The sequence below is a fragment of the Penicillium expansum genome (genome assembly GCF_000769745.1).
Source record: "Penicillium expansum strain MD-8 chromosome Unknown contig368, whole genome shotgun sequence".
NCBI lineage: Eukaryota > Fungi > Ascomycota > Eurotiomycetes > Eurotiales > Aspergillaceae > Penicillium > Penicillium expansum.
Window position 1 is genome coordinate 69088 of NW_015971532.1, and position 25983 is coordinate 95070.

General features: G+C 49.0%; 11 protein-coding genes across 11 annotated transcripts; 5 read left to right on the top strand and 6 right to left on the bottom strand.

Moving 5' to 3' along the window:
- Positions 1–622: 622 nt before the first annotated feature.
- On the bottom strand, positions 623–1904 carry PEX2_106230 (putative malic acid transport protein; the record flags this gene model as incomplete). The annotated part of the gene is made up of 2 exons (XM_016747891.1): positions 623–868; positions 927–1904. The coding sequence occupies 2 exons, from the start codon at positions 1902–1904 to the stop codon at positions 623–625; spliced, it is 1224 nt and encodes a 407-aa protein (XP_016593010.1).
- A 545-nt stretch (positions 1905–2449) lies between these two features.
- Positions 2450–2821, bottom strand: PEX2_106240 (uncharacterized protein; the record flags this gene model as incomplete). The annotated part of the gene is made up of 2 exons (XM_016747892.1): positions 2450–2547; positions 2602–2821. 2 exons carry the CDS (start codon positions 2819–2821, stop codon positions 2450–2452), a joined length of 318 nt encoding a protein of 105 aa, XP_016593011.1.
- A 1226-nt stretch (positions 2822–4047) lies between these two features.
- Positions 4048–4755, bottom strand: PEX2_106250 (uncharacterized protein; the record flags this gene model as incomplete). Its single annotated transcript, XM_016747893.1, has 1 exon — positions 4048–4755. The coding sequence occupies one exon, from the start codon at positions 4753–4755 to the stop codon at positions 4048–4050; it is 708 nt and encodes a 235-aa protein (XP_016593012.1).
- A 2384-nt stretch (positions 4756–7139) lies between these two features.
- Positions 7140–8468, top strand: PEX2_106260 (uncharacterized protein; the record flags this gene model as incomplete). Its single annotated transcript, XM_016747894.1, has 1 exon — positions 7140–8468. One exon carries the CDS (start codon positions 7140–7142, stop codon positions 8466–8468), a length of 1329 nt encoding a protein of 442 aa, XP_016593013.1.
- Positions 8469–11473: 3005 nt separating this feature from the next.
- PEX2_106270 (F-box domain protein) lies at positions 11474–13711 on the bottom strand (the record flags this gene model as incomplete). The annotated part of the gene is made up of 1 exon (XM_016747895.1): positions 11474–13711. The coding sequence occupies one exon, from the start codon at positions 13709–13711 to the stop codon at positions 11474–11476; it is 2238 nt and encodes a 745-aa protein (XP_016593014.1).
- A 1012-nt stretch (positions 13712–14723) lies between these two features.
- Positions 14724–17020, top strand: PEX2_106280 (putative C6 transcription factor; the record flags this gene model as incomplete). The annotated part of the gene is made up of 5 exons (XM_016747896.1): positions 14724–15427; positions 15490–15927; positions 15978–16359; positions 16412–16547; positions 16599–17020. The coding sequence occupies 5 exons, from the start codon at positions 14724–14726 to the stop codon at positions 17018–17020; spliced, it is 2082 nt and encodes a 693-aa protein (XP_016593015.1).
- A 236-nt stretch (positions 17021–17256) lies between these two features.
- On the bottom strand, positions 17257–18904 carry PEX2_106290 (protein translocase subunit TIM50; the record flags this gene model as incomplete). Its single annotated transcript, XM_016747897.1, has 3 exons — positions 17257–17844; positions 17902–18609; positions 18665–18904. The coding sequence occupies 3 exons, from the start codon at positions 18902–18904 to the stop codon at positions 17257–17259; spliced, it is 1536 nt and encodes a 511-aa protein (XP_016593016.1).
- A 442-nt stretch (positions 18905–19346) lies between these two features.
- On the top strand, positions 19347–20222 carry PEX2_106300 (uncharacterized protein; the record flags this gene model as incomplete). Its single annotated transcript, XM_016747898.1, has 1 exon — positions 19347–20222. One exon carries the CDS (start codon positions 19347–19349, stop codon positions 20220–20222), a length of 876 nt encoding a protein of 291 aa, XP_016593017.1.
- A 264-nt stretch (positions 20223–20486) lies between these two features.
- PEX2_106310 (proteasome regulatory particle lid subunit RPN11) lies at positions 20487–21719 on the bottom strand (the record flags this gene model as incomplete). The annotated part of the gene is made up of 4 exons (XM_016747899.1): positions 20487–20632; positions 20695–21230; positions 21289–21542; positions 21651–21719. 4 exons carry the CDS (start codon positions 21717–21719, stop codon positions 20487–20489), a joined length of 1005 nt encoding a protein of 334 aa, XP_016593018.1.
- Positions 21720–22264: 545 nt separating this feature from the next.
- rpdA (histone deacetylase RPD3) lies at positions 22265–24339 on the top strand (the record flags this gene model as incomplete). Its single annotated transcript, XM_016747900.1, has 5 exons — positions 22265–22447; positions 22502–22802; positions 22855–23220; positions 23281–23396; positions 23443–24339. The coding sequence occupies 5 exons, from the start codon at positions 22265–22267 to the stop codon at positions 24337–24339; spliced, it is 1863 nt and encodes a 620-aa protein (XP_016593019.1).
- Positions 24340–24897: 558 nt separating this feature from the next.
- PEX2_106330 (60S ribosomal protein uL14) lies at positions 24898–25810 on the top strand (the record flags this gene model as incomplete). The annotated part of the gene is made up of 4 exons (XM_016747901.1): positions 24898–24911; positions 25083–25133; positions 25374–25698; positions 25778–25810. 4 exons carry the CDS (start codon positions 24898–24900, stop codon positions 25808–25810), a joined length of 423 nt encoding a protein of 140 aa, XP_016593020.1.
- Positions 25811–25983: the final 173 nt, after the last annotated feature.

The following is a 25983-nucleotide window of genomic DNA, read 5'->3' on the forward strand; positions in this document are numbered from 1 at the left end:
CACTTGATATATAGTGCTTCATATACGGACACGAACCGATACGAAATGTCAACCTGCATGATGTGTTGGGAACTCTGCTAGGCATCTACAATTCCTTTTTGCGAGCCCCTAGGCTCTCCAAATAAATAGGTTTTAAAGCTTATGAACCTTCACTGCAAACTCCATACTACATTCGGAATGGATCGACAGCCGTTTTAATCTTCATGGAGATTTCCAAGCCGAGCGCCCGACTGGTCGGGCAATCTTCAATAATTCACAGCCTCAACTTCTTTCTCACACACAGCCACCCCAATGAGATCCCTGCTCAAATGTAAATGACCCCACGAAACATGATGAAGTGTTCAAAGTTTATCTGAAGCTTGCTGAACGCAAAATACTCCTATAAAATATTCAAAAGACGGTCACTAGTAGCCACGGAAGCCGGGCCTGACGGTCTCCGACTCGATGATATCAGCGGAAGCTCGGACCTCGGGACCTCACGGCCGAGTTATGCGTAGCATCATTTATAATAATGCAGACCCTCAGGGTCGTGTGATTGAAGATATGTGGAGCTAAATATGCTTTTTGCGCATATGGCATATCTTGCGAGATTCGGGAACCCGAGCCGAGGCACTGGTATGTTTCACGGTTCTTTCATTGCCCCAGGCCGTCGGTCATTATATATTGCCGCAGGCCGTCGGTCACTATATCGTTTTCTCCATCCGTGATCCAGGCCCAAGACTCGCCCTGTAACTATGCCCTTCAGTGTCAGAATCTGTATGATGACCCACATGAGTACGAGGAACAGCAAAAGGGCAGTGGAGAACACATCGAAGGCAGGAGAATCCATAAGCCTTCCAAATTCAACGGCAGCATTGGTAAAAGTACCCTGGAGAAATCGAATGTCAGAAAACCCCCAGAAAACCCAGAAAAACCAGCCTACTTACCCACGGAAATACCACAGACCACACCGACATCGTGAACCGTGACTGCTTCCAGCCCCCAGGTTGTGTGTGCAGAGTATAACAAATAGTCAGGATGGCAAAAAACCACCAAAAGACCCCATACCCCCAGACAAGAAGACCGATGAAATGGCTGATAAAAGCAAAAGGACTAGCCGCCTTCTCAGTCAGAAGCTGACCGCGATCATACGCCGCAAAGCTACCAGCCTGAATAGCCTCACCCAAAGCCTGGAGCGCGACCGAAGCCTGTCCGCAAGGGCCGCACATGATCATATCCTGGTACACCATGTCCGCTGTCTGGGATGTGCGACGAAAGTACTGCAAGAGTATAATGGTATCGAACGCAGCCACGAGGGCAAGGCCGGCCCCTATTTCGAGATAGGAGATGATGATGGCAGGGACCTGGAGGCGGGGGCTGATATCTGCGAGGCGACATATAACCCCGCCGCCTGCGGCCGATGTCAACGCTGCAAGGAATGGCATCAGCATGTCGGCCTGCATGTGTCGCGTGTCTGACTGCTGCATCTTGAGGTGGATGAATGGGATCACCATACAGGCGACTATGGCCATGCCGGTGTTTATCCACCACATGACGTAGATGGCCAACCCGGCTGTGTCTCCGTATTGGAAGACAGCCATCTGGAGGATGGATGTGAAGGCGATGGAGATGCAGCAGAGACATGATGTTTCGGCGCTGTTGTTTCGTAGCTGGTGTAGGACGTGTTTTGTGTGTAGGAATGTGCGTAAGAGATAGAGGACGAGGAATAGACCAAGCTGGACGATTGTGTAGATCCATACGATCGTGGCGAGGGTTGTTAGCCCGTTGAATTGGTATTTCAGTCGATAGAGTATCACCGCTATTATGCCCGTTCCTTGCGGGACGATGAACCACAGCGACGAGAAATTCCACAGGGCGCGAGACAGCGGACCCGCTGGTGGAGGGAGATCTCCCTCATCTGACATGTGTGGTTTTGTGCGCTTCGCCCCCAATTGGAGTGGAATATTGATCTGACCATGTCTTATGGTGAATTCGAGGAGATCTAGCTAATTAGGTTCGGTTAGTCTTGACGTCATCCATCCCAAGCTGAAGCTGGGAGCTATCTTCAGATCAGGAAATTGCTTCATTTTGTTTAGATAAAAAAATTTGGTTTTTGGATTTGATTGGAGCAATACTAATGTCAGATACAGATGTAAGCAAATCGGCTGCAAGGCAATAATTCGAGATGAGTTGCGCGCAATTCCTGGGCCACCTCATACCATAAAAAATCATAATTTGAAAAATTGTCCAAACCATCATGGCCGACCGAATCAGAATACTCCTCCGAAGCATATGACTAGTTCCCTGAAACCAGGAGAACCCATTCACATCTCAGTGCTTTTCTCCCAAGAACCTGTCACCGCTGTAACCCCGTGTAACGCCAGTTTCCCCTTGTGTAACGCCCGTGTTCATTCCGGCAAATATCCATGTAATTCGTGAGAAGCGTGAGAAAAGAGAAAAGAAAAGGAAGTTACGCGCTGCTCTCTGTGTCTTTTGGGTAGGCGTTGGTGTCTTCGGTGTAAGTGTGGGGGCGATAGTAGCCCGGTAAGCCCGGCCCCGCTGGAGGATCTAATCAATGAAAGTCAGCGAGATGATTCAGATCAAGGAATTACAGGAACATACAACGCGACTCCAGATCTCTTTCACCCCATGATAACTGCCTCAGATTGTTGAATCCTCGAGCTCGCACGTCAGCCATGTAGAGCTTCTGCTCGTAGCCCGGACTGAACGGGGTCTCTCCATCAGCGGGTTTGTAGTGCTTGAAGAGCGATGCTCCCAGTGCGGTTGCTGCGAGACATGCGGCGAGGACAATGACAATTATGGCTGCGTTGGAGAGCCCCATTGTGGATAGAGTAGAAAGGAAGCTTGAGTAAGATCGGGAAAATTGCAGTTGGTGTTGCGATGTCAGTTTGAATCGTAAGTGGTGCGGGGTCAGTGCATAGTGGAGGAGAGAGCCTCCGCGATGTGAGAACCGTAGATGCCTTGCGATTCCTTGCGATCCCAGACTAGCGTTGCGACAGATGAAACGAGAGATGAAGAAAGAGAGAGGGGAGATGAAAGAAAAAAAGAAAAACAAAAACAAAACAACTTCAAGCTTACAGATCCTGATACCTCAGATTTGAAACCTGATGTGTTGTCTCTATGGGCGACCATCCCATTGGCCATGTTTTTCCCAAGATTGACACATTCAGTGTTTGAACTACATCTGTATCCACCAATCATCATTACATGGATGTGTCGCATTTGATACCAAATGTCCAAAAATAGCACTGACGTGGCTTCGCTGTCGGGTCCATGGGTTTAGTTTGAAGCTTGTTATCGAGACTATGTAGATACATACATACGTGTATTTTATTAGTCAATTCAGGTGTACATGGCACTTTGGAGGAATAACATTTACAGATCACTACTTAAGTATGCGTCGGGAAGACAGAAAAAGGAAGAAAGCCCAATATCAAAGGAAACAAAAAAGTGAAAGAAGAGTGTCCCCGCAGGCAGCAGCCAAGGGCGAGTGGTTTTGCGCCGAAAATTTCTTTGGCACGGTAATTGGATCCATGAATCGTCTCGGTCAAAGTTAGTATCCACATCTCGGTCAAAGTGAAGATTATTGCAATATCTATACGGAGTACCTCCAAATTGAATACAACTTGAAAAGTCAGCTGATATTCTTCAAATATAGATCGCCAAGAGATATACCGCTTGTGAGGAACTTGACGATCAATCTTTATTCCCCTCATTCGGCTATATTAAGTCGATACAGGGTTGGATGGTTGATTCAAAGAATCGGAGGTAAACATTTTTTACACCGTTCAAAAGCTCAGGCCAATTTCGTGCTCTTATTGGTCCTACAAAAGGGATGTCTTCTACAGCATAAACTAGAATCTACGTTAGATTAACCTAAAATAAGTATCGTTTCGACTTGAAAACTGCTAGATTCATTCATATCTCAACTAGAACACTAGGTTAACACACCCTAATAACAATGTTAGTAATGTTCAATCAACTACCCCCAAAGAAAAAGAAAAACCCCAGCTGTTGAGAGTTAGTCAAGTTAATCAAGGTAACTTCTCATACATCCTCAATATCGAACCGAAGATTATATCCACACAAGTCTTCACCGGTATGGAATGTCACGATTCGTGGAATCCGTCTGATTCCTTGACCATATGCACCCAAGACAAAGGCCGCGACAACTTTACCAATGGGAGTACCAAGAATACCGCAAAACTCTGGCGAAGGAGACTCCCAAGTTTGCGGCTCCTTAGGCCGAAACCCAAGCCCCTCCCGGGACTCGTAAATATGATCTTGAATAAAAGACCTGGTTTCCCGTTGAATGATTCTAGTAACAATAACGCACTTCAGGCTTTTTAGGGGAAACCGCGACTCATAGAAAGCCTTGGCAAACTCAGACATGTAAAAGCTTGTGGAATTAGGTGCTCTCTTGATATTATCCATGAATATCACGCCTGGTCCCGTTCGCCCAACCCAAAGTGTTAACTCGCCTGTGAGTTTAACAACTGATACAGCTGATTCCAACCGATAAATACGTTCCTGGTTGCTTGCTGGGTCATCAACTGTTAGGCCAAAAATATGGACCCAGTACTCCCACTCCTCTCCAAGGGACTCCGGGCTGGAATGCACATACCAGAACTTAGGATCGATGCCTGGGATCGTAAGTTTGGTCATAGGAATAGGGCATTCAGGCTCATCGGCACGCTCTATCCACCGTCGTAAGCTATCTCCCTGTGGCTCAAACTCAGGGTACTTGGGAGCCATTGAGATGAAGTTGTCTCTAAGCTCACTAAGCCAGTTGAGGTCGAAGGAGAATAGGTAAGGTGCTTACTTGCGGACTCTAGCTTCTTGAGAAATTGTTGATATGTTGTTTTGGACTAGATTATGCGGTACATCGAGCATTCTTATATAGTTCTAATAAGCTGGACATAGGAACAAAGAGAAACAAAGAGCATAATCAATGCTATTCTGTAAAAGGCCGCATAATAAAGACCAATAATCTTGGGCAATCAATGAAGAATATAAGAATGAAGGATTTTAAGAATCGTTCGAGTAGTGCCACAAGAATAGAGTGCTCGTCAGCAGATAGGTCGATACCTAACAGTCACACAGTTGAAAATGTGATCTGCCCTCGAAATAATGTTGGTCTGTACTATACAGAATAGTCATGACAATCCACAGCCCCTCTTAAGTCCAAATATAGTGATCTTCTTCCATGTTCCTGTCGCATATATAATCACCCAGAGGTCATATCATCCAATAAAAAATTGTTGTCCTTATGTTGTGCTCACCATTGCCCTTTTGCGAATGCCCAAATCCCGGCCGCAAATTACAAGGCATTTTCAATCGACGTTCGGTCTTCGCAGAACGTGGGCCTGCTTGGCCGGATGCCATATAGGGTGGTAGCTGCTGTTGTATTGTTTCTTTGAAATTTCCTTACCCCCACTTCTGTTTTATCCGGCTTGGAACAGTACTTGATTGTAAGGATTTGACCTATATGTAATAGCTAGTCTCTTCAGACGGTTAGCAGTTTTGTTTAGCTCAGGATGGTTTTTGGGGGGATTCAATCTTGCCTAGCTTCTCTGGGGTGTGTAGGAAGGTGTCATCTTAGTCGAGGTAGTAGATATCGGTGTTGTGTGCTGTTGATGTGTTCACTCAGGATATGCTGCATGTAGGTGTCGACATTCTGGGATGAGGAGCTGCACATTTCACAGTAGAATCCTCCGTGGCCCGGAAGCTTGGATTTTTGGGTATTATCAGACAGAGCCCGTCAGTACCTATGCTTTCATCTTGATGCATATCACCGCGTACCCGAAGCCCCCCGGGGGATTGTTGTAGCCATAAAACAGACTTGTGAACTTTCCACCTCGGTTATCGTGATCGACTCGCTAGGGGCGGAGCAGGGGCTTCACGCCAGGAAATGATTGCGGGAGTGAGGGAAAGAGACAGTTCAGGCCATTGTCGTCACAGTGCATCAGGTTATGAACGCCCCCGAACGCCTGTTGGCTGCAAATGGCGATAGATAAGCCGGATAATCGGGGGTTTGCCATACTGATAGTTGGCAAGCGCTGCTTGGTTGACTTGAGTGAGTTGTGCATGCTCCCCAAGGAACCCGTTGTTGTCATCTGGGGTAACGGTGTTACCCCAGTGGAGACACATCGGTTCAATTGCCATATCGACGACGAAGAAGGTGCCATTCCAGTGTACCATTCACACAAGGTGGAAAGGTAGCCGGCATCAAATCTGGTGAGCACGATGCTATCTAAAGGAAGAGATTGGACAGCCAAAAGGTCTGAGGGTATTGGGTTGTCTACGGCAGAAATCAGGATTTGAGGAAGTTTCTCATGTCTAGCAATGCATCGAATACAATATTTTAAAGTCATGCGACACATCTCCCCCCAAAGCCTGACATTCTGACTCGATAGAATAGGTGGACTATAGCTACCTACAATGTATGTAGCTAAACATACGTCTAATCTCCAAGGTATCCCTCATGATCTCTAGTGCGAGGGTTGGACCACGAAATTGAGGTTATTATAGTTCCACAATGAAATGATGAAGCCGACATCTAAGCCAAGTAATAAGACCTAGAGCATGTGTCAATGGTCTCTTAGTCTAGTTAGCAACCTCAAGGCCGAATAGTCGCTTGGTCCCTTTTCGGTAGTAGCTCCTGCCAGGATTGAAAAGTGCTTAACAAGATCAATAGGGGGGGAACAATGGGTTGTCTCGTCCCTTTTGGGTAGTCGCCCCTGCCTGAAATGGAAGTTCAATGGTCGAGACACATAACGTGTGCCTATTGTCTCCATTGTGTGCATCGTTCCTTCCATTTGTGCAGTGCCTTCCGTTTGGGGACCCAGGGTCTCCTATAAATCCTCCCCCCCCCCTCTCTTTTCTCTCTCCTTCTTCTCTCTCTCTTTTCTTCTCAAGTTACCAACACAGTTTTCAACAGCGCCCTCCTGCGCTGTTACCTTTCTGCTCCCCCCGCGTCCCCGGCCTCGCCGGCGTTTGTTTTTCATTTTTATTTTAAAAAAGTATCAGTCTTAGATCAAATCCTCCTTCCATCCCATATTCCTTCTATTGGCTCGTATTGACATACATGCTAATGCCTTTGTCACCTTCTTTACAGAAAAAAATAAAAAAAAATCAACATGTTGATTCCCTTCTTGGGGATCTTCGTGGGCATGACTCTCTGGAGTCAGTGGTTCCCAATCCCGGGTTTCACTGCTCCAGAGCAGTCGTTCATGCGACGTCTGTCTGGTACGTTCCAGCTGACGATGGAGTCTTGGGCCTTCTGTGACCTGGTGAACGCTGCCGCCTCCCAGCGCGAGCATCCTGTATGGGAGTCGCGTCCTCACGTTGGCCGTGGGTATGCAAACTCGACGGACCTTCTGATTGTTAGCCTTGGTACGGATATCATCGTCCGGCCTGGTCTGGTCGATGATATGCCGCCTTGGTTTCCAACCCCGTTCCTGGTACCCATCCCGGTCTCGTCTTGGTCAAGTAACGGAGTGACATCTTCTGATCCCGAGGAATTTGTCGACATCCACTTGCTTGGATCCAAGCCTGGGCAAGGCTTCTTCGCCACGTTGTTGTTTTTCGGCATTTGGTGTTTCGTACAAGTCCCCTGGGCTTTGATTGCTTACCAACGGCAGTTGTACTCTGGACTTGATACCTTGATTGAATGGACTCTGAAGGTTCTCGAGGGCCAACCGCAAATTGCACGTGTGCAATTTGTGGCCGAGGAGGATTCGTCTTCCTTTGACGAGGAGCTGGATCTTCTGATCGCGGGCCCAAAGGAAACGGATGAGGACATTCTTGCTTGGGTCATAGCCGCAGACAATTGTCCCGAATCTGTGTCTCATGTGTCGGTTCTCTCTCAGTCTGGAGGTATCTGGGTCCACCGGATCACCAAAGGCCTGGGAGATGAGCAGGCATTAGAGCCAGAATCGGCATGCAATACCACCAAGCCGGCTAACACTACGGATGACGCTCGCGCGAACTTGGTCTCTCGGCATCCTTGGAACTCGATTGACATCTACGCCTCCGACCATGACGATTCTCCGGCTCCGGCTGAGAGTTTGATTGGCAGCGGTGCGGAAGATGAACGTCCCGATTCCACCCCGGCGTACTTCAGGAGGAAGAACCGTCCGTCGCAAGCCAAGAGACGTCGCGATGCAAAGAAAGCACAACAGGGAAAGAAGGAACTAAAGCATTCCAATGTTTTAGCCTCTTACGCTTCCAGTGCTTCTCTTGCGATGTCTTTGGGCTCGACGCCTTTGTCGGCTTTGGCTCCGGTCTTCGTTCCTGGTCGTTTGGCGGAGCAGGATGATCTGCAGAGTGGTCCTCTTTCTCCAACTCCCTTGTTCACGAATATGGGCATTGATCCTCCTGCGGACTGTGGTACGACTTCGCCCAATGGCAACGCTCCTTCCCAGCGGTCCTCCCGTCGCCGTCGCCGTCGACAGCGTCCTGCCTAGACGCTTCGGTGGTGGTGGGACATGCACCAGCAACAAAAGTGTCTGAGTGGGGCTCCCTTGAAGGAACTCCTCTCTTCGGAGGGTTGTTTAGGTCCTTCTTGGCTGTCCTGCAGCGCTTTTGCTTGCTGGTACAACGCTGTGTTGGGGCCGCGTCAAGCGTCCTCAGAAGCTTTTCGTATGGTGGTTGGGTTGGAGATTGAGTTGACTGGCCAATATGTAAGTATACCCCCAACCCTTTTTGAGACACCAGCGCTGACAATCTTACTCTAGGCTATTTTTTAAAAAAAATAAAAACAAAAAAAAGAGAGAGAGAGAGAGAGAAATGACAACATAAATACCTCGGAAAAAAAAGGGGTTTGCTCTCACTTCACTCTCACTTCACTTTCACTTCACTTTCACTTGTGGTGAGAGGTCTCTCTCTTGTGACGTTCTTGTCTCACGTCGCTTTTGCTTTGCTTTGCTCTTTTCTTTTCTGGGCTCTGGTTTGCCCTGATTTCCGTTCTTCGGCCGTTGACCGCGGGCACCCTTACAAGATACTCCTTGTCTGCGCCTCATTGTCCAAATCAATCGAGGTTCAGTCCGAGGCCGCGACTATTATCTCAGAACTGAAAACAAAAAGAATCGCCTCGGTCAATTCTTTTCCACGGCGCGTCGACTGCATCTCTCAGTCAACCATCTTGCCCTCTTCGAGCTTGTCATCATCTTCTCTCCAGGGTCGTTTACCCTCGTCTGCATCGACAATTAAACGGACTCACGCACGATCGTGCTCGTCATGGCACCTCGGGGAGAAGCTCGAATTAAAGACGCATTTTGACCGTCTTTCACAGCCCTTCAATTCAATCCTGCTGGGTGCACATCAACTCTCTGTGAACACTATTCCATGCGCTGCATACCTCACCAGAGCTTTTTGGTAACAAGGTCTTGGCTGAGTTCATTCCTTCAACCAACCATCTTTTGGCAGGACAACAATCACCAAACCTGCTTGGTTCCATACTCCAACAACTTGACCTCACGGTCATTCTCATTTGCATCATTCATTCAATCGACATGGAAACATCGTCAGTTGTTCCACACGGCCTCTGGGGGGAGGACCTGACTGGACAAACTACAAAACTTCATATTCTCTGCATCTGAAATCCTCTATCTTCTACATCGGCAAGCTTGGCACATCATCGGCTAACCATATACTCCGCTCGTGATACCCGAGGGAGATATCCGCCGGTGAATCATCTTGATGGTGATTTGTGGAACGGCAATCAACAAATTTGTACCGTGAACGCCACTCACCATCTTTTGCGTCTGTCACCACACCAGGCCTTGATTGCAAGGAGGGCAAAACAAAGAAACACTTCCACTGAGCTTACAGGACGGCTTCAGTTGGACGAATATTGCGAGAAAACAAATCAATTTGACCTCACATCTGCCGGTCAATTCAGATTGAGGTGCTATCCACTGGGCTATGAGACAAGCCTTTGCTGGATCAAGAACGCCATGACCATCAATCGGAAATTCAATTTCAATCACTCCAATTCACAAAATACCTATTCGATCATCAATCCAATTCCGATTCAATTACCTTGATTTACTTTCAACGGCTATCGCACTTTACCTCACCGGAAGATGAACCATCATCCATCCTTTTCTATTCTGGGCGATTTCCGAGAAACTTCCAAATTACAACGCCGCTCAACACTGTGCCTATCAGCCAATTCAACCTGCTTTCCGGCTTCTTCTTTTCTCTCTGTGGGCCTTCAACTAAGAATTTGCTGGATGAGCCTTTGGAAGACTATGCATCTCTTTTGTGTCTTCACTGGAAACCAACCCACTTTCCGTGTTCATCAATGTCATTCAACACGTTGGTTCACTCTACAGATCAAGAAAGACGCCTCTAGATGAGCCTCTTGACGTCCATAATCACTTTCCATGTGTTCCAATTCTGCTCGACAAGTTTGTCCTCTCTTCAGACCTTGAATTAGGTTTCTTCTGGACAGACATTCCGACAATCTTCGGAATCCCTTTCCACCTTCATCCTCCTCGGGCATCCAAAAAAAGAAAGAAAAAGCCCCTCATGAGGAACAAACAAGGGTAAAAACAAATACTAATTCCAAGACAGCTGGAAATCGTTGGTATATCATAGCCGTTTCTACTTCATTTTTCCATTTACTGACTGCTAATGGCTTTTCTAGGACCCATGACTTCTTCCATTGATGAGTCCGTCCTCCCAGCGTCTCTTTTCTTTGGCTGGTCAAACTCTGGATTTGGTGCATGGTCTACGGATCATGATGGGATATGAAATATGGGACATGGTACAAGGGGATATTAAAACTGGGATGAGCATGCATGCCATGTTTCAGGCGTTGTGTGGGTTCCTTGTGTTTTGTTTGTACAGATCCAGCATCCATTGGAACTGGATGAATCCTTTTTTGTTGTTTCAGTGATACCCCACAAAGCATAGCATTTTGTTTGTTGTTTTTTTCCTGTCTTTTCACTCGGTCAATTCAACACTATTGTTCCATTGTGGTCAATGGTTGCTCCTGTAGAAAGTCTTGATCAAGAGTAGCTGCGCACCAATTTCAGTAGACTCAAAATGGAAAGGAGACTTAGTTGGAAGCTGGCAACTGGTGAACTCGACAAGGCTTTTTTTCATCTGAAGGGCCTCTGTGTATAAAGAAGTGACAAGCTACTACTATGACAATGGCTGTTTTTGAGTGGAAAAATGGCCACCGGCGGGGGACGCATCCCAAAGAGACCTCTACGCTGCCTGAAGAATGAGATACCACTCAGTATATCAGAACTGCTACATATTATGGAAGCAAATGCGAAGCAAAATACGAAGCAACAGCCATCGTAGTTTGGTGGTATACTACACAGCGCCACTCCATGGAGGGTGCAGGTACATTATTCAATGTTTGCAAACAACATATGACCATTACGCTGGAAACAAAGATTTTGTTCAATGATTTGACAGTTATACTAGATGGAGAATGGACATATGATAGGGAAAGCTACATGACATGGCACTTCCCCCTTCGTTTACGGCCCCGCTCCTTAATTGTGTTATCGTTCCAATCCTGAATGCGCCGGCGCCATTCCTCGTTCGTTGGTGGCGGTAAGCTAGACGGTTCTGTTGAAACCCGCCTTTGGAAAGACCTTTGCCTCTGAGGTATCTCATGATCGTCATCTGCCACAGTGCCCTGCTCATCTTCATATGGCTGTGGGATGTGGAGAAGGTTTGGGGATGATACAGAGTATGGGAAGTAGGCATCACCAAGTGCATCGCCCAGTGCCGAGGCCCTCAAGTATGGAAGAGGCATGGTATTTTCCTGTGGGGGTAGTTCGGCTGGATACACAACAACAGTAGGTGTGGTGGGTTGGATTGTTGTAGGTGGACGCCAGGCAGATCCAGGCTGTTCTTGCGAGAAGTTGCTTGTGAACGAATCTTGGGGGACCAATTGGTCTGGGTTAAAGTCTCTGTGAATGGAATTTTCTCTGTGCCTAGCGCCAGTCATAGTTTCTAGACTCTGGAAATTGACAGATTGTGGGCGTGAGCGGTTTGCTTCTCCTTCAGGCCGGAGGGTAGAATTGGCGACATTGACTGGGGGGAGAAGCATTCGCTGTAGATCATCTGGCAATGGGCCCGCTGTCTCACGTTTGTAAGGAGGAGGTGGTGGCACCCAATTATCGGCGTCACTCTCATGAGGGATTTGTCGAGGGAGGTTGAGGGTATTGCGATATCGAGGGTCATATCGTCCACGGGTTGATGCAGCCGCAGTAGCAGCTCGATGGAGAACTTCACTGGAACGAGGCTGCGTATTATCATATGGAAGGTCAATTATATTGCCTCGAGAAGTCTCGCTGGGCGAGGTAGGGATTGCAAGGCTATTGCGGCGGAAGTGAAGTGGGAGAGCTCGGGATTCTCGAGTAATCGCTGAATTGCCAATGGCTGCGAATGTTGTAGCAGTATCGCCACGATGTAGTCGCGTTCGTCTTCTTTCAAGCTCAACTTCTGTGGCTAAAGAGGAGTCCGGCTCCATAAGAATCTTGGGCGCCGTTTCTCCGACTTCGATGTCAAGCTCAATCGTTTCGCCATTCATAGTGGAGCGCTCAAAATCAAGGAGGAGGATTCGACCACCATCAACTGGAATATCTTCTTCGCCAAAGTTCTGCGAGCGCACACCACCAGGCGCTACCGCGACGAGTCTCCGACGGCGTCTCGAGTCTGAACGTACCCAATGAGCGGATGTGATCCCGTGCATATCACTTACCCGCCGCCCCCGGATCAAGATCTTAGGTTGTTGAACGATCTTCTGGAGTTGTGCTAGGTTGTCGCGAGGCGCACAACCTCCATAATGATGACCACCACCAAAATGGGTACCAGTGGTTTCGCTAGCACCCAAGTCAGGCATCCCATATATCCACAGTTCTGAATCTTGGAACCCCAAAGCAGCAAGTTCCCCCGCATCATCTGTGGCGGGTCTCATGCTTGGCCGCATTTCCCGAGACTCGTCTGCGAGGAATGGACTGGCGAAATAAACGATTCCCGCATTGTTGTTTAATTGAAGCGCCCTGAACGCCCCCAATTGTTTATCATATCCCATCACCCAGTAATGGTCAGACTCCTCTTGGCCAGCAATAAGGGAGACGTGAGTGATATGGCAACCGATGGTTTCTGGAAAGAGAATTTGTGTTGTCCACATTCGCATCTCAAGTTCTTCGGGGGAGGCGTCCGTTCCGGTCTCAGTATAGAAAGGAGGAGTAACAGTGACGATACCTTCAGCTGTAAAGCCAAGAAGCATCGCCCCATCAGGCGAAAATGAAAGTGCATCGACACGGGGACAACGCACCGCTCGGCGGTCGGTTGGCAAAGCCTCTTCACCCACAGCGTATACCTCAATACTATCTTCAAAGGCTAAGGCTAACACACTACCTGATGGAGAGAATTTGATGTCCCTTGGAGCATCATTCAGCGTGATAGCTTGAATGTGCTTGGCTTCATGATCAGAAAGCTGGTAGATATGAACTCGATGCGTAGAAGACAAAACAGCAATTAGAGACCCATCATCACGGATTGTGGTTCCCAGTGGTCGCCTTCGAGTCTTAAGCTCATGCTTGACGGCGACTGGGTCAGTGGCCACATCTAGTATGACAATACGAGAAGAGCTAATGCCGAGAACCAGTTGACCATTTCCTGAAAATGAGAATCGGAAAACTTCACCCTGTGGGAACGCAGTTGACGAGCTCATAGAACTTGAAATGAGTCGCACAAGAGTTTGCCGGGGTCGTAAAAATGCATCAAAAGCATTCTGCCTGATCTGCTTCAGAAATTGGCGCTTGAGTTTAGTGAGGTTTTCTGCCTCAGGAATGACCCCGCGAGCCCAGGAAAATGATGAACAACGTGACAACTGATAGGCATACAATGCCGCGGAATCGGACGATTGCTTCCATCTTCGATTTAGCAGAGATAATGATGCAAATGTATTGGCATCGGAAGCATACAGAATGCTATTAACTCAGTAAGAATTGCAGTCAATGACTGACCATAAGGCCACATATCGGACGAACACAAGGTTGCGACTCTTCGGTAAAATAGAAACTTACTGCTCGATCACATTAAGTGGTAGCCGGTCAAAACAGGTCTTTAGGCTGGGTGATGCAGAAGAGCCCGCTTGGTGGACGAAAGGGTCGTCGGAGAGGAGGGTATCCTCCATGATCACCGCTTTCTATCTACATACAACAGATCAGGCACGCCGCGAGCATTATTAAGAAAAAGATGACCTGGTGGCTGTGCAGTTTCTCGCCCCATAGAGGCAATGCGGGACACCAGGGTCAATGAAACGACTCTTGCCGATCGCCTGCATTGTCCACGCCAAGTCCAAAGATAAAAATAGAAAGAGCCTAAGGCAGAAAGCCGTTATGTCAGCAGTTTCACGTACGATGAGTCATCATTCCCCACAGGGATCCATCCATGGATGCCCGCAGTTCAATTTTTGATAAGAAAATCGGATCGCCGCATTCTGATATCTGGGGAGACTCTGTACAAGATGATGTGCATGTGGCTTTGACTGATATAGCTCCCTAGCCATTGAGAGCTCCCAGTTCCGTTCTCGCCCTCAGCTCCCTATTGAGCAGGCCTCGTGCTCATACCCCTCACTCTGTCCTACCGCTAATCGGCCGACTCCGAAAACACCCCGAACAAAATCTCCAAGTCGACATATTTCGCTTTCCCCGTATTACCCTCAGATTTGGGCGCGCATCATGTCGCCTGCCCCAGTCCAAGTCAATTCGTCCTCCAAGCTCCCGTCTCCCGGATTCAATGCCGGCGCCCGGCCTTACCGCTCCCACAAGGTCCGCGCCTGTGACTTGTGTCGCAAGCGCAAGTCTCGGTGTACAGTTGATATCCCTGGTCAATCCTGTCTTCTATGTCGCGTACAAGGTGCCGACTGTCACTACCAAGAGGAGGCCAACGCGGATGCTTCGATCTTGAGCGCCCCAGACTCAAAATCATGGCCGGGGGCTCCAACGATTGAGGCCGTGCCGGGGCAGAAGCGTAAGCGCAGTCCCGATGGACTCGCCCACATGGGCCAGAGTATCCCGCCCCGGCAGCCGATGAATGGTCCCAGCCCCCATGGAACGACTTCGTCGGGTGGCCGTCGAGGAAGTGATCCGCGGCGGAAAGATATGGACGACCCCCAGAATGAGTCAGTTCTCATTGTTGGGCCTATGGTCGCTGAAGATGCTCAAGTCATTGAAAAGCACATGCCCCCAGAGCGGTTGAGTCAATCGGAAGAGCCCAATAGTCACCCGTACAACATCTACTCCAGTGACCCGCGGAAACCAGTCCTTTACACCACAATCTCTCGGCGAAGGAAAGGTATGCGGAAAGGAACGCCTCCTGGTGAGAACCAGAAGGAGGTCCTCGAACAAATACTCGGGCCGTTCAAACATGACCTAGTGAGACTGTATGTTAACCCTTAACTTCCCCCCACCTATTTTCTACCCTGCTAATGTTTCCTTCCTCTAGGTTCATCGATCGTTTTAACGTTTCTTTTCCGATATTTGACGGGGAATCGTTCTGGGAATCATACATTGCCGAGGACCTGCACGACCCACCAGCCGCACTAGTGTGTCAAGTCTATTCCATGTCCCTCGTATATTGGAAGCACACACATAAGCTTGCGTGTCATCCGAAGCCCGATGTTCGATATGCGATCAACATGACCGTCGCCGCGTTGCATGAGGAATTCTCAGCCCCTGGGTTGGACACAATCAGCGCCGCGCTTATCGATTTGACTGGACGACCCATTTTCTCCATGACTGGCAACGCCGTCAGCTGTGGCCGCATGTTATCTTTGGCAAATTGTCTTGGTCTGAACCGTGATCCTAGCAATTGGAAGCTCTCACAAGCAGAGAAGAACCAGCGGATTCGTCTGTGGTGGGGAGTTGTGATTCACGATCGTTGGTAAGATTGTTCCGTTTTCTTTGGCTTGCAACAAACCTAACAATAAATAGGGGAAGTTTTGGTCATGGTGTCCCACCTCAGATTTCGAAAAATCAATATGACGTGCCTCTACCCACAGTGGACGTATTAGTCCCATCAAACCTTCGCACTACAGAACGTGTGAGAGCAGCACACTGCCACATCTACCTATGCCGATTGACAGAGACTTTGGGCGAGCTCTTACCACTGGTATACGGGTTGCAACACAAGCCCGCACGCGAGACTTCCAAGAAACTCAGACAGATACGAACAGATCTAGATATATGGGAAGACTCCTTACCAGACTGGTTGAGAGGACCCACAATCCACTCCGGAGAACGAATCTACGGAGCAAGCAGCTTGCAGCTGGCTTTCTTAGCTGTCAAAATGCTTGTCAGCCGAGTTGAACTAAATGTAAGCCGAAGGTGGCGAAAGTCGAAAAGAGCGGTCTCTAATAACTTCACAGGAAGTCAACAACTCCGAAACTGAAAACACCGAAGCACGTCGCTATTTCCAAACGGAATGCAGAAGGTCAGCAGAAGAGATTGTTGCATTCATGACGTCTTTGCGGAAGGATAATTTCACAGAGTTCTGGCTACCCTGTACGTTGAAGCATTCTCTCTAGACGTTTCTTTTTCTAATTTTTTTGACAGATAGCGCCTTTCATCTGACGTCAACGGCAACATTGCTCGTTCGTTGCGCATTCGAGACCACTGACAGCGACGTTGCACGATCCTGCCTTTCCAACGTTGAAACCCTGCGCTCGGTCTTGCGTCGTGTGCGGGAAGAAGAAGACTGGGATGTAGCAGACATGTGTCTGGACCACTGCGAACGCATCATGCACCGCCTGCCCGGAACCGGTGCCACAATGGACCAGGCATTCACAACAACCACAATGGCAGACAGTGGGCTGGTCAACCCGGCCGCGATATCACTGCCCGAGACTCAAACAAATAACGACATCGTCGACGATATGATGTCAATATCTAATACTTTCGGAACGATGGACGGTTTCCCCTTTGACATGACAGGAATATGGGATGTGTCCGTCTTCCAAGATGTGAACCTGACATGATCAGAGAAGATCATTCTACTTTAAGATTCTTATTTCAACAATATACCCTGGGATCCAAAGCCCAACGACCTTGATATCAGTCCAATCTCAGTCTTTCTCATATTAAAATTTCTGACTAAAATTTTGTACAAAAAAACAAACCCCAAACCCTAATTTACACTCGTTCATTAATGCTCAGAACGAACCCCTGACGATCCGCTAGACGTGAAAAAAAGTAGTTGGCTCGCGCCGATTACTTATTCCTTGGAGCCAGCACCGAAAATGCCAGTGAAAGAGCCCTTCATGCTCTGCATCTGCTCTTGGCGGGCCTTCTCCTCCTCGGCTGCCATCTCAGCGAGCCACTTCTCGCCGTTCGCGCGAATCTCGGACTCGATCATCTCGTAGTTCTTTTGACCACGTTCGCGGATCTGATCCCAAAGCATCTTGCCCTGAGCCAAACCCTCGGAGGGCGACTGCTCGCCACTCAGGGTGGAAGAAGGCTTCAAGCCAAGTGCAGCAGCGAAGTTGCCCAGACCACGCGAGGGCTTCTTCTTCTGCTCCTCAGCAAGTTCCTTCTCAAAGCGCTCACGCATCGCCTTCTCGCGCTTGGCAAACTCGGCGGGAATGGGAGTGCCATCAAATGACTTCAGCACGGTACGCACATCTTCGACACCCATGCCAGCGAGGTATTCCAAGAAGGGGATGAGGGCGACCAGGGTCTTATCTTTCGGGTCGCCGGTCCACTTGTCCAAAACAATGGCGTTCTCAGGCTGGTAGCGGGCGTGCTCCTCCTTGGTATCGATGAGAATAACCTTGGAAAGGTCACGGTTAAGGTATTGCAAATCCTAGAAAACAATTAGCATTACATGACTGGCGGTAAAAAAAGGGATAGGTTGGCATACCTTGATGTACTCTCCATCCTTGTATCGGGTCGCCTCGCGGAACAGGGGCCAGCGGATGATGCGGTAAGGGTCCAGTTTGCGGAGGACTTGGTCTGCCATCATACTGGGCACACTGGTGAACAGGACGAGCTCATAGTATTGGTTTAGGTAGCGGAGGAAGTAGTCGACACCAGGTCGCTTGGCAACTCGCCATCCGTGCTCACGGGTCCATTCGCTGTGAACAAGGAGATCCTCAAGACTGAGTACCAGTGTGTATGGCTGACGCATCTCAGCATCCTCATCCGGAAGCAGCTTGGGGAAAGCAGGATCCTTGTAGTAGCTGGTGAGATCACTGGTGCGGGCCTTGATGCGGCTGTACCAAAGACCGGGGCTCCATCCAGATGGGATCTCAGGGTGTTGTCGCTCCTCCTCTTCGGTTTCCCAGTTGCGACCCAAGTAGCCCATACCGGCAACACCAGCAAGCAACATGGCTGCGTATACTATATTGGCCATGCGGGCCTTGCGGCGGTCGATAGATGTCTCATATCCGCCCTTGGGAATGTCACCACCTCCTCTGCCGTCCGCGCCATACTCTTCTGACTGGGCAGGGTCTTCTGTGAGGTTCAATGGTCCCTTCTTCATACGTCCTTCCAACTCTGCGGCCAGCGTCGATGGAATACCTTGTGTCAGATCGGGGAGAGGAAACTGTGGGGCTTGTTCTTGTTCGACCTAAAAAGGCAACGTCAGAGATGATTCATTGATGTAAAAGTAAAGAAAGCCTCACAGGTTCGGAAGATTGTGTAGATTCAGCTTTTGTATCAAACTCGGGTTGCTCCGCAGCGAAATCTTTTGGAGCTGCTTTGGGAGTATTCGACTTCGATTTGTTCGACTTCGCCCTTAGCTGGATACCCGGGGAAAGCTTGTAAGCAGTGTAAGGCGAGGGCCGCGCCGACAGGGTTGATGCCCGAACGGCAGAGGCGAAGACATTTGGCCTCGTTAGAGGCAAGACTGCACGACTAAGCATTGTGTATTGGGTTGAAACAAATATGTCCTGAATGATGGGATAAACCGCAGTCTCCCGTTAAAAGTCGGCGCGACTCGGTACGGCGGAGGATCCGAACCACCCGTGCACTTTGTTTATATATCGACCCCGACGGCCATTGGGTCTTCTCTCTTTTTTCTTTTCTTCTTCAGAAAGTTCACCCAGACATTAATTTGACCTATCAAGCAATTTCTCTCTGCATGCCGGGTTGTATTAGCTGGGGAGACCAACGAAGATCTTCTTCATTCCCACTACCAAGAGCGCAGCAAAGGTTTTTCCCGTGAAGCTGCGCTCCGATCGTGGGACACAAATCTTTTTTAGTTTTCTTTTTTCTCTTTTTTGCCTGATTACCAGAAATATGATCTTCCTGTCCAAATTTAGACTCGCTCGTATTTCATAGAATTCGCCTGCATATCTTGCAATCATGGGTTTCAAAAAGAAGATGATCCATTTTGAGGAGCAACTCTCCGATGTCGAATCTGAACCAGACGCTGAACCTCCGATCTTACTACGATTCCCTTTCCTCCATCTACCGTCCGAGATTCGCCTGCACATTTATCATTTTGTCCTGTTCACACCGACCCGGAAGAGCGCATTGAAGCGCACTGGTGGCAGTGTTGGGTCTTCAGCAAAGAAGAGCAAACCTCTAGCACCATCCTCGCATCGCATCGCTCTATTCCTTGTCTCGAGACAAATCCACGACGAAGCAACTCACCACTTCTATTCAACCCAGACATTCCGTGTGTTCCCTATCCAGGACTTCCTGCGCATGCCCACGATACGGGCTTTGCCTCGACGCCACCGCTCTTCGATCACCACAATAGAACTGATTGTGGGATCAAGCTGGACTGCACCCCCAAAGTCATGGGTTGTAAACCAGGGCTTGGGGTTACACGACATGGAACTTCTGCGCACGTTGAAAGTGTTTGTGCAGTGTGACCCTTCACACCCCGTGTTCGAGGGCTTTCGCATCTCCAAGGATTACTACACAGACTTCTGTGGCAAATTGTTACATCAAATCTTGGAAAGGTTGCCGGGTCTAGTTCAGGTCGAATTCGATGCCTGGCCCTCTGTAGAGAAGAATGGACATTTGATGACTCGCTTGCTTACGGAAACCCGGGATGCTCAGAAAAAGGTCCTTTGGGGCCCTGATAGAGGCTGGAGCGACACTCAAGATGACACTCACGAGAAACATGACCTCAATGACGTGGATGTTGCATTTGATGGCCTGCGGGCCTACTCCCCTGATGTTGTCGAAGCATTGAGCAACTCGCTTCAGACAGTCAAGTTGGAGTCGTGATAGATAGTCCATTGTTCGGTGGACGTTGTTCATATTGTTACGATTTATATACATTGCGCGGCGCATAGATCACATGAAACTAAATTATAGACACGCACTTACTTCCAACAATAGACCAAACGCCATTCTTGTTGACAATGAATTTATTATTGTTATGTCGGAATTGGAGTAGATTTCATTCATCTGTTGGTCTGGTTTGGTAACATAAAGCCCAACCAATCAGAAATAATTAAAGTGGTTTGATAGGCACACTTTTCTAACTCTTTAGAGGTCTTCATCAACTTCCATGACAGCACCGTTTGTGTCTTCTTTGGATGATTGCCTGGCCACCGAAGCCTCCTTGTCAATCATCTGCCGCGAGACGGCAACAATGTTATCCTCGATCAACTTTTGACTTACGTCCTCGATGTCTGTAAAGCGTCAGTTTCCGCTTTTTGGGGGGGGTTATTACCACAAGTAAGAAAAAACATACGCTTCTTGGGATCAACCTTTCCAACGTATCTCGTCTTGAGCTGATCCTTGCTCAGCTCCGTCTCTTCCTTGATCCGCTTCTCGTAGCCCTCTGCAAGAAGCACAAGCTGCTTCATGCGGTCCACGTTGTGCTGACCCTCTTCGTGGAAGTCACTCATCTCCAAGGCCTCAGTCCATACATGCTTGTGAAGGTTCATCAACATGTTCTCTTCCAACCCCGTCTTACGGTAATCAATAGCAATGCTGTAATAGTGGCGGTTAAGACCGTGGATCAGAGCCTGGATCGAGGGCTTGTTGAGGTGACCCAAGTTTGATGTAGTCTGGCGAGGCTCTTGACCCATCACCACCGTCTGAGGCTGGATGAGACGGAAGGCGTCAATAACGACCTTGCCCTTCACTGACTGGATAGGATCGACGACAACGGCAACCGCACGCGGTGTGAGCTGCTCAAAGGATTGCTGAGTGTTGATATCGACCGAGGAGAGCCAGCAACCGAAACCGGGATGCGAGTGGTACCAGCCAACAACAGTTTCTGGTCTATACGAAGCTATCAGCATTGGGGAGTCCTCTATTTTATATCGGCTGATAGGCTTACCGTCCCGTCTGACGGAGCATTTCCATCATTCTAGTTTGGAACACGGGGTCGACTGCCTCAACACTGACACCAGTACCGCTCTGGGGCATGGCAAAGACATCCACTACCCGAACTGTGTATTCATCAACGAACTCGCCCAGCATAAGGCCCATGACCTCCATCGGCACACCCGCGCGTCCATGTCGTAGCATCTTCAGCAGAGCCAAGGAGGAGATGTGAACAGTTTCGGAGTTATCAATCAGGTTTGGGGTATCCTAAACAGCGGCTCTCATTAGTCAATGTGAAGAAACATGGTGAAGCCAGGCTAGGGTGTTGCCATTAATGCCCCCCAACGAGGAGATTAGAGGTCTTATCCAACATACACCACCAGGAGCAGCGCCTCCCATCCCCATGCCTTGAGCGGCTTGGAGCATCCGGTTAAGGCGATCCATAGTTAATGAGATATCCGACTAGACTTGATGAAACGAGAGTAGAGAGGGCGAAGCTATCGCTATTTGGAAGCTCCGGAGCAAATCGATTTGTCTCTAGTAGCTTGGTATTGGCGAAACAGTGTTCAAAGAAAGATACAAGATAGCAAAAATCCCCGACAGATGTGATATTAGCGAGAAGATAACAAGGTTGTCAAAGACGTGTTAAGTGATGATGAGCAAAGCCGTGGGAGCTTTGCCTGACGAAGGCGGTGTGTGGTTCGGTCGGCTTCCGCTCCTTCGCGGGCGATTCTCTCTCCTCCATCTATTCTTCAATAGCCTGAACAATGACATTGGCTTGCTATTGTGATTAAGTTCTGCTACCTAATCTTCGCATTGCGGGATCTGGTGACAATAGGTGTCATCGCTGCCTATTTACCCTCCTGGGAGTATATCTGCATTGCGCCTGCAACTACACTATTCATCATTCCCCGGATCTCATTTACACTTCGTGAACTTCACCTTTTTTCCCCTCTCAACCTAGTGAACCCTCAGTCGCTCTCTGCAAGATGGCTTTGGAACCTATCTCTGATAGGCTTCTCGGGTCTAAAAATAAGAAAGTCGCTTACTTTTACGACTCCGATGTGGGCAACTATGCCTATGTCTCGGGCCACCCCATGAAGCCTCATCGCATCCGCATGACACACAGCTTGGTGATGAACTATGGCCTCTATAAGAAAATGGAGATCTATGTAAGCACTCTTCTTCCTTTTTTTCCCTGTTTGACCCTTGCACTAACAACTCAGCGCGCGAAACCTGCCTCAAAATACGAGATGACCCAGTTCCACACCGACGAATACATCGACTTCCTGTCCAAGGTCACACCCGACAACATGGATCACTTCTCGAAGGAACAGAGCCGGTACAACGTTGGAGACGATTGCCCCGTGTTTGACGGTCTATTCGAGTTCTGCGGAATCAGCGCTGGCGGCAGCATGGAAGGCGCCGCGCGACTGAACCGCAACAAATGCGATGTTGCCGTCAACTGGGCTGGTGGTCTTCACCACGCCAAAAAGAGTGAAGCAAGTGGCTTCTGCTATGTCAATGGTATCGTGCTTCGGTCCTCAAATGTCTGTCTCAGAAGCTAACATTCATGTAGATATCGTTCTCGGAATTCTGGAGCTTCTGCGCTTCAAACAACGAGTCCTTTACGTTGATATTGATGTTCACCACGGCGATGGTGTCGAAGAGGCCTTCTACACGACTGATCGCGTCATGACCTGTTCTTTCCACAAGTACGGCGAGTACTTCCCTGGTACCGGTGAGCTCCGAGATATCGGTGTTGGGCAGGGCAAAAACTACGCAGTTAACTTTCCTCTCCGGGATGGCATCACTGATGTCACATACAAGAGTATCTTTGAGCCTGTTATTAAGAGCGTGATGGAGTGGTACCGCCCCGAGGCCGTGGTTCTTCAGTGCGGTGGTGACAGTCTATCTGGTGATCGCTTGGGCTGCTTCAACCTGAGTATGCGAGGGCACGCCAATTGTGTTAACTTCGTCAAGAGCTTTGATCTACCAACCTTAGTTCTTGGCGGTGGCGGCTACACCATGCGCAATGTTGCACGGACATGGGCTTATGAGACCGGTATCCTTGTCGGAGAGCCCCTGGGATCAGAGCTGCCATACAATGACTACTATGAGGTAAGCTTCTTGCTTCTTCCAGACTAACTAATACTAACTGCATTAGTACTTCGCTCCTGATTATCAGCTTGATGTTCGCCCCTCCAATATGGACAACGCCAACACCAGAGAATACCTGGACAAGATTCGCAACCAAGTTGTTGAAAACCTCAAGCGCACGGCATTTGCCCCTTCAGTCCAAATGACGGATGTGCCGCGAAACCCCATCTTAGATGGCATGGACGACGAGGCGGATGACGTTATGGACGACCTCGATGAGGATGAGAACAAAGATAAGCGGTTCACACAACGACGATTTGACCAACGCACCGAAAAGGCCGGCGAGCTCAGTGATAGCGAGGATGAAGACGAGAACGCCGCCAACGGTGTTCGTCGCCAACCAGGCGCCATGCGCCGTCGCAACCAAGTCAACTACCGAAACCTCGAGCCGGACTCTGGGCTGGATAGTGGCATGGCAACCCCGCAAGATGGCTCATCTGCTGCTGATGGAGAAATGGATTTCCCCCTTGATACTAAGATGGCCGATGTCCCACGCACTGAACCCGAGGCCCCCTTTGCCGCCACGGAAGCTTCGCGCGCTGATGAAACCCCCATGACTGATGCTGATAACATGGCTATGGAAAGTGAGGAACAGGAAGCCTCCACTACCTCTCAACATCAGTCTCCTCCCCATCATGACGAAGATACTACTATGGAGGATGCTGCTGTTGCTGAACCTACTATCTCGGAACAAGCTCCGGCTCAAGCGTCAATTATTGAGGAGAAACCTCTGGCCGAGGGCTCCACCGCCTCCCCTTCGCGGGCCCAGTCTCCTCCGAAGGAGGCTGCCGCTTCTACCCTCGAGAAGAGTGCCGAAGCTTCTGCTCCTACTGCGGACCTCGAGGCAACGGTGACCAAGGAAGAGAATCTAGAGCACATGGCAGAACCCAAGAAAGAGGAGTAATCGGCTGTGATGCAAAGACGACAATATCGGACCTGGCGCAATGGACAATGGCAGAAAGGTGTTATCGGTTTACCAGCGTGCTCGCATCTTACTTGACACTGGGGGGGCATTACTCGTGACGGAATAGCAGACTCAAATCGAGGTTCAACCTCGAAATGTTTCGGAGGATGGCGGGTTGCTTTTATGGACTTTCAATGAATCATTTCATATCTTATCTTCATCCCTGTGCTATCTGTTTTTTCTTTCGCCTAGCTTTTTTTTTTCAAGGTTGCAAATGTATTAAATTATTCAGTGAAATGCAATCTTCTTCAATGTCACAACATTTCAACCCTAGAAGTATACAGTTGATGCCTGAGGCAACACAATTTGTAACTATCCCAAATTGGGTTAGCATTAGGGCAAAGTCGATGGATCTGGGCAGCCAATCACCTGCCAACGCCAAGATTTTACGCACTTTGCCCACTAAGCGAGAAAGCACACCTCCAGTTTGGATCCTCGACGTTCGACCTCTTGTCGCCAACCTTTTTCACCCAACTTCCCCCGTGATCATCAGCCATCATGTCTAAGAGAGGGTGAGTCTCCCAGCGATTCCCTCGGTGGCCCCATTCGATTCCGAACCGATACAGAATTATTTTGCAAGCATGGACAAGCAACACCACACCTTTGTGTCGAGAGGATAGAATGGGGCTCGGATTGGGAAAAGAACGAATCGACAAGAACGAAATTTACTAACGGTTAAACAGTCGTGGCGGTGCCGCCGGCAACAAGCTCAAGATGACTCTCGGTCTGCCTGTGTACGTATACAAATTACTTATCGTCTAGTCTGTTTCGAATGCGCCTTTCTTTCCCGCCGGGTCACACAAGTCAATTTCCAGTCGATCAAACGCCCCCAGAAAAACATACACCATGCAACAAAACGAAAAGATCGGCGGGAAGAAAGGACAAGAAAATTGGATCTCCACTTTCAGCATTCGAAACACGACGTCTTCAAGATCTAGAACAATTCACTAACGGTTCTCTTTTTCGTCAAACAGTGGCGCCGTGATGAACTGCTGCGACAACTCCGGTGCTCGCAACCTGTACATCATCTCCGTCAAGGGTATCGGTGCCCGCCTGAACCGTCTCCCCGCTGCCGGTGTCGGAGACATGGTCATGGCCACCGTCAAGAAGGGAAAGCCCGAGCTCCGCAAGAAGGTTATGCCCGCTGTCGTTGTCCGCCAGAGCAAGCCCTGGCGCCGCCCCGACGGTATCTTCCTGTACTTCGAGGACAACGCAGGAGTTATCGTCAACGCCAAGGGTGAGATGAAGGGTTCCGCCATCACCGGTCCCGTCGGAAAGGAAGCTGCTGAGCTCTGGCCCGTACGTTATACCCTCCACATGGAAATGGATTCCTATCCATTTCCACATCTCCCACTCAAAACTAACACTTCTTTTCCAGCGTATTGCCTCCAACTCCGGTGTCGTCATGTAAAGAGAGAAAACCCGAATTTTAAAGAAAAAGAACGATACCAAACCTCAAATCTGCTTGGGACCTGGAATGCGGTGCATATGAGACCATAGGATTAAAATGGGAGCTGGACAGGTGGTGTCCATTTGACGAAATCCAACTGTTTATTTTAAAGCCGGTTTTATCCTCCATCTTCG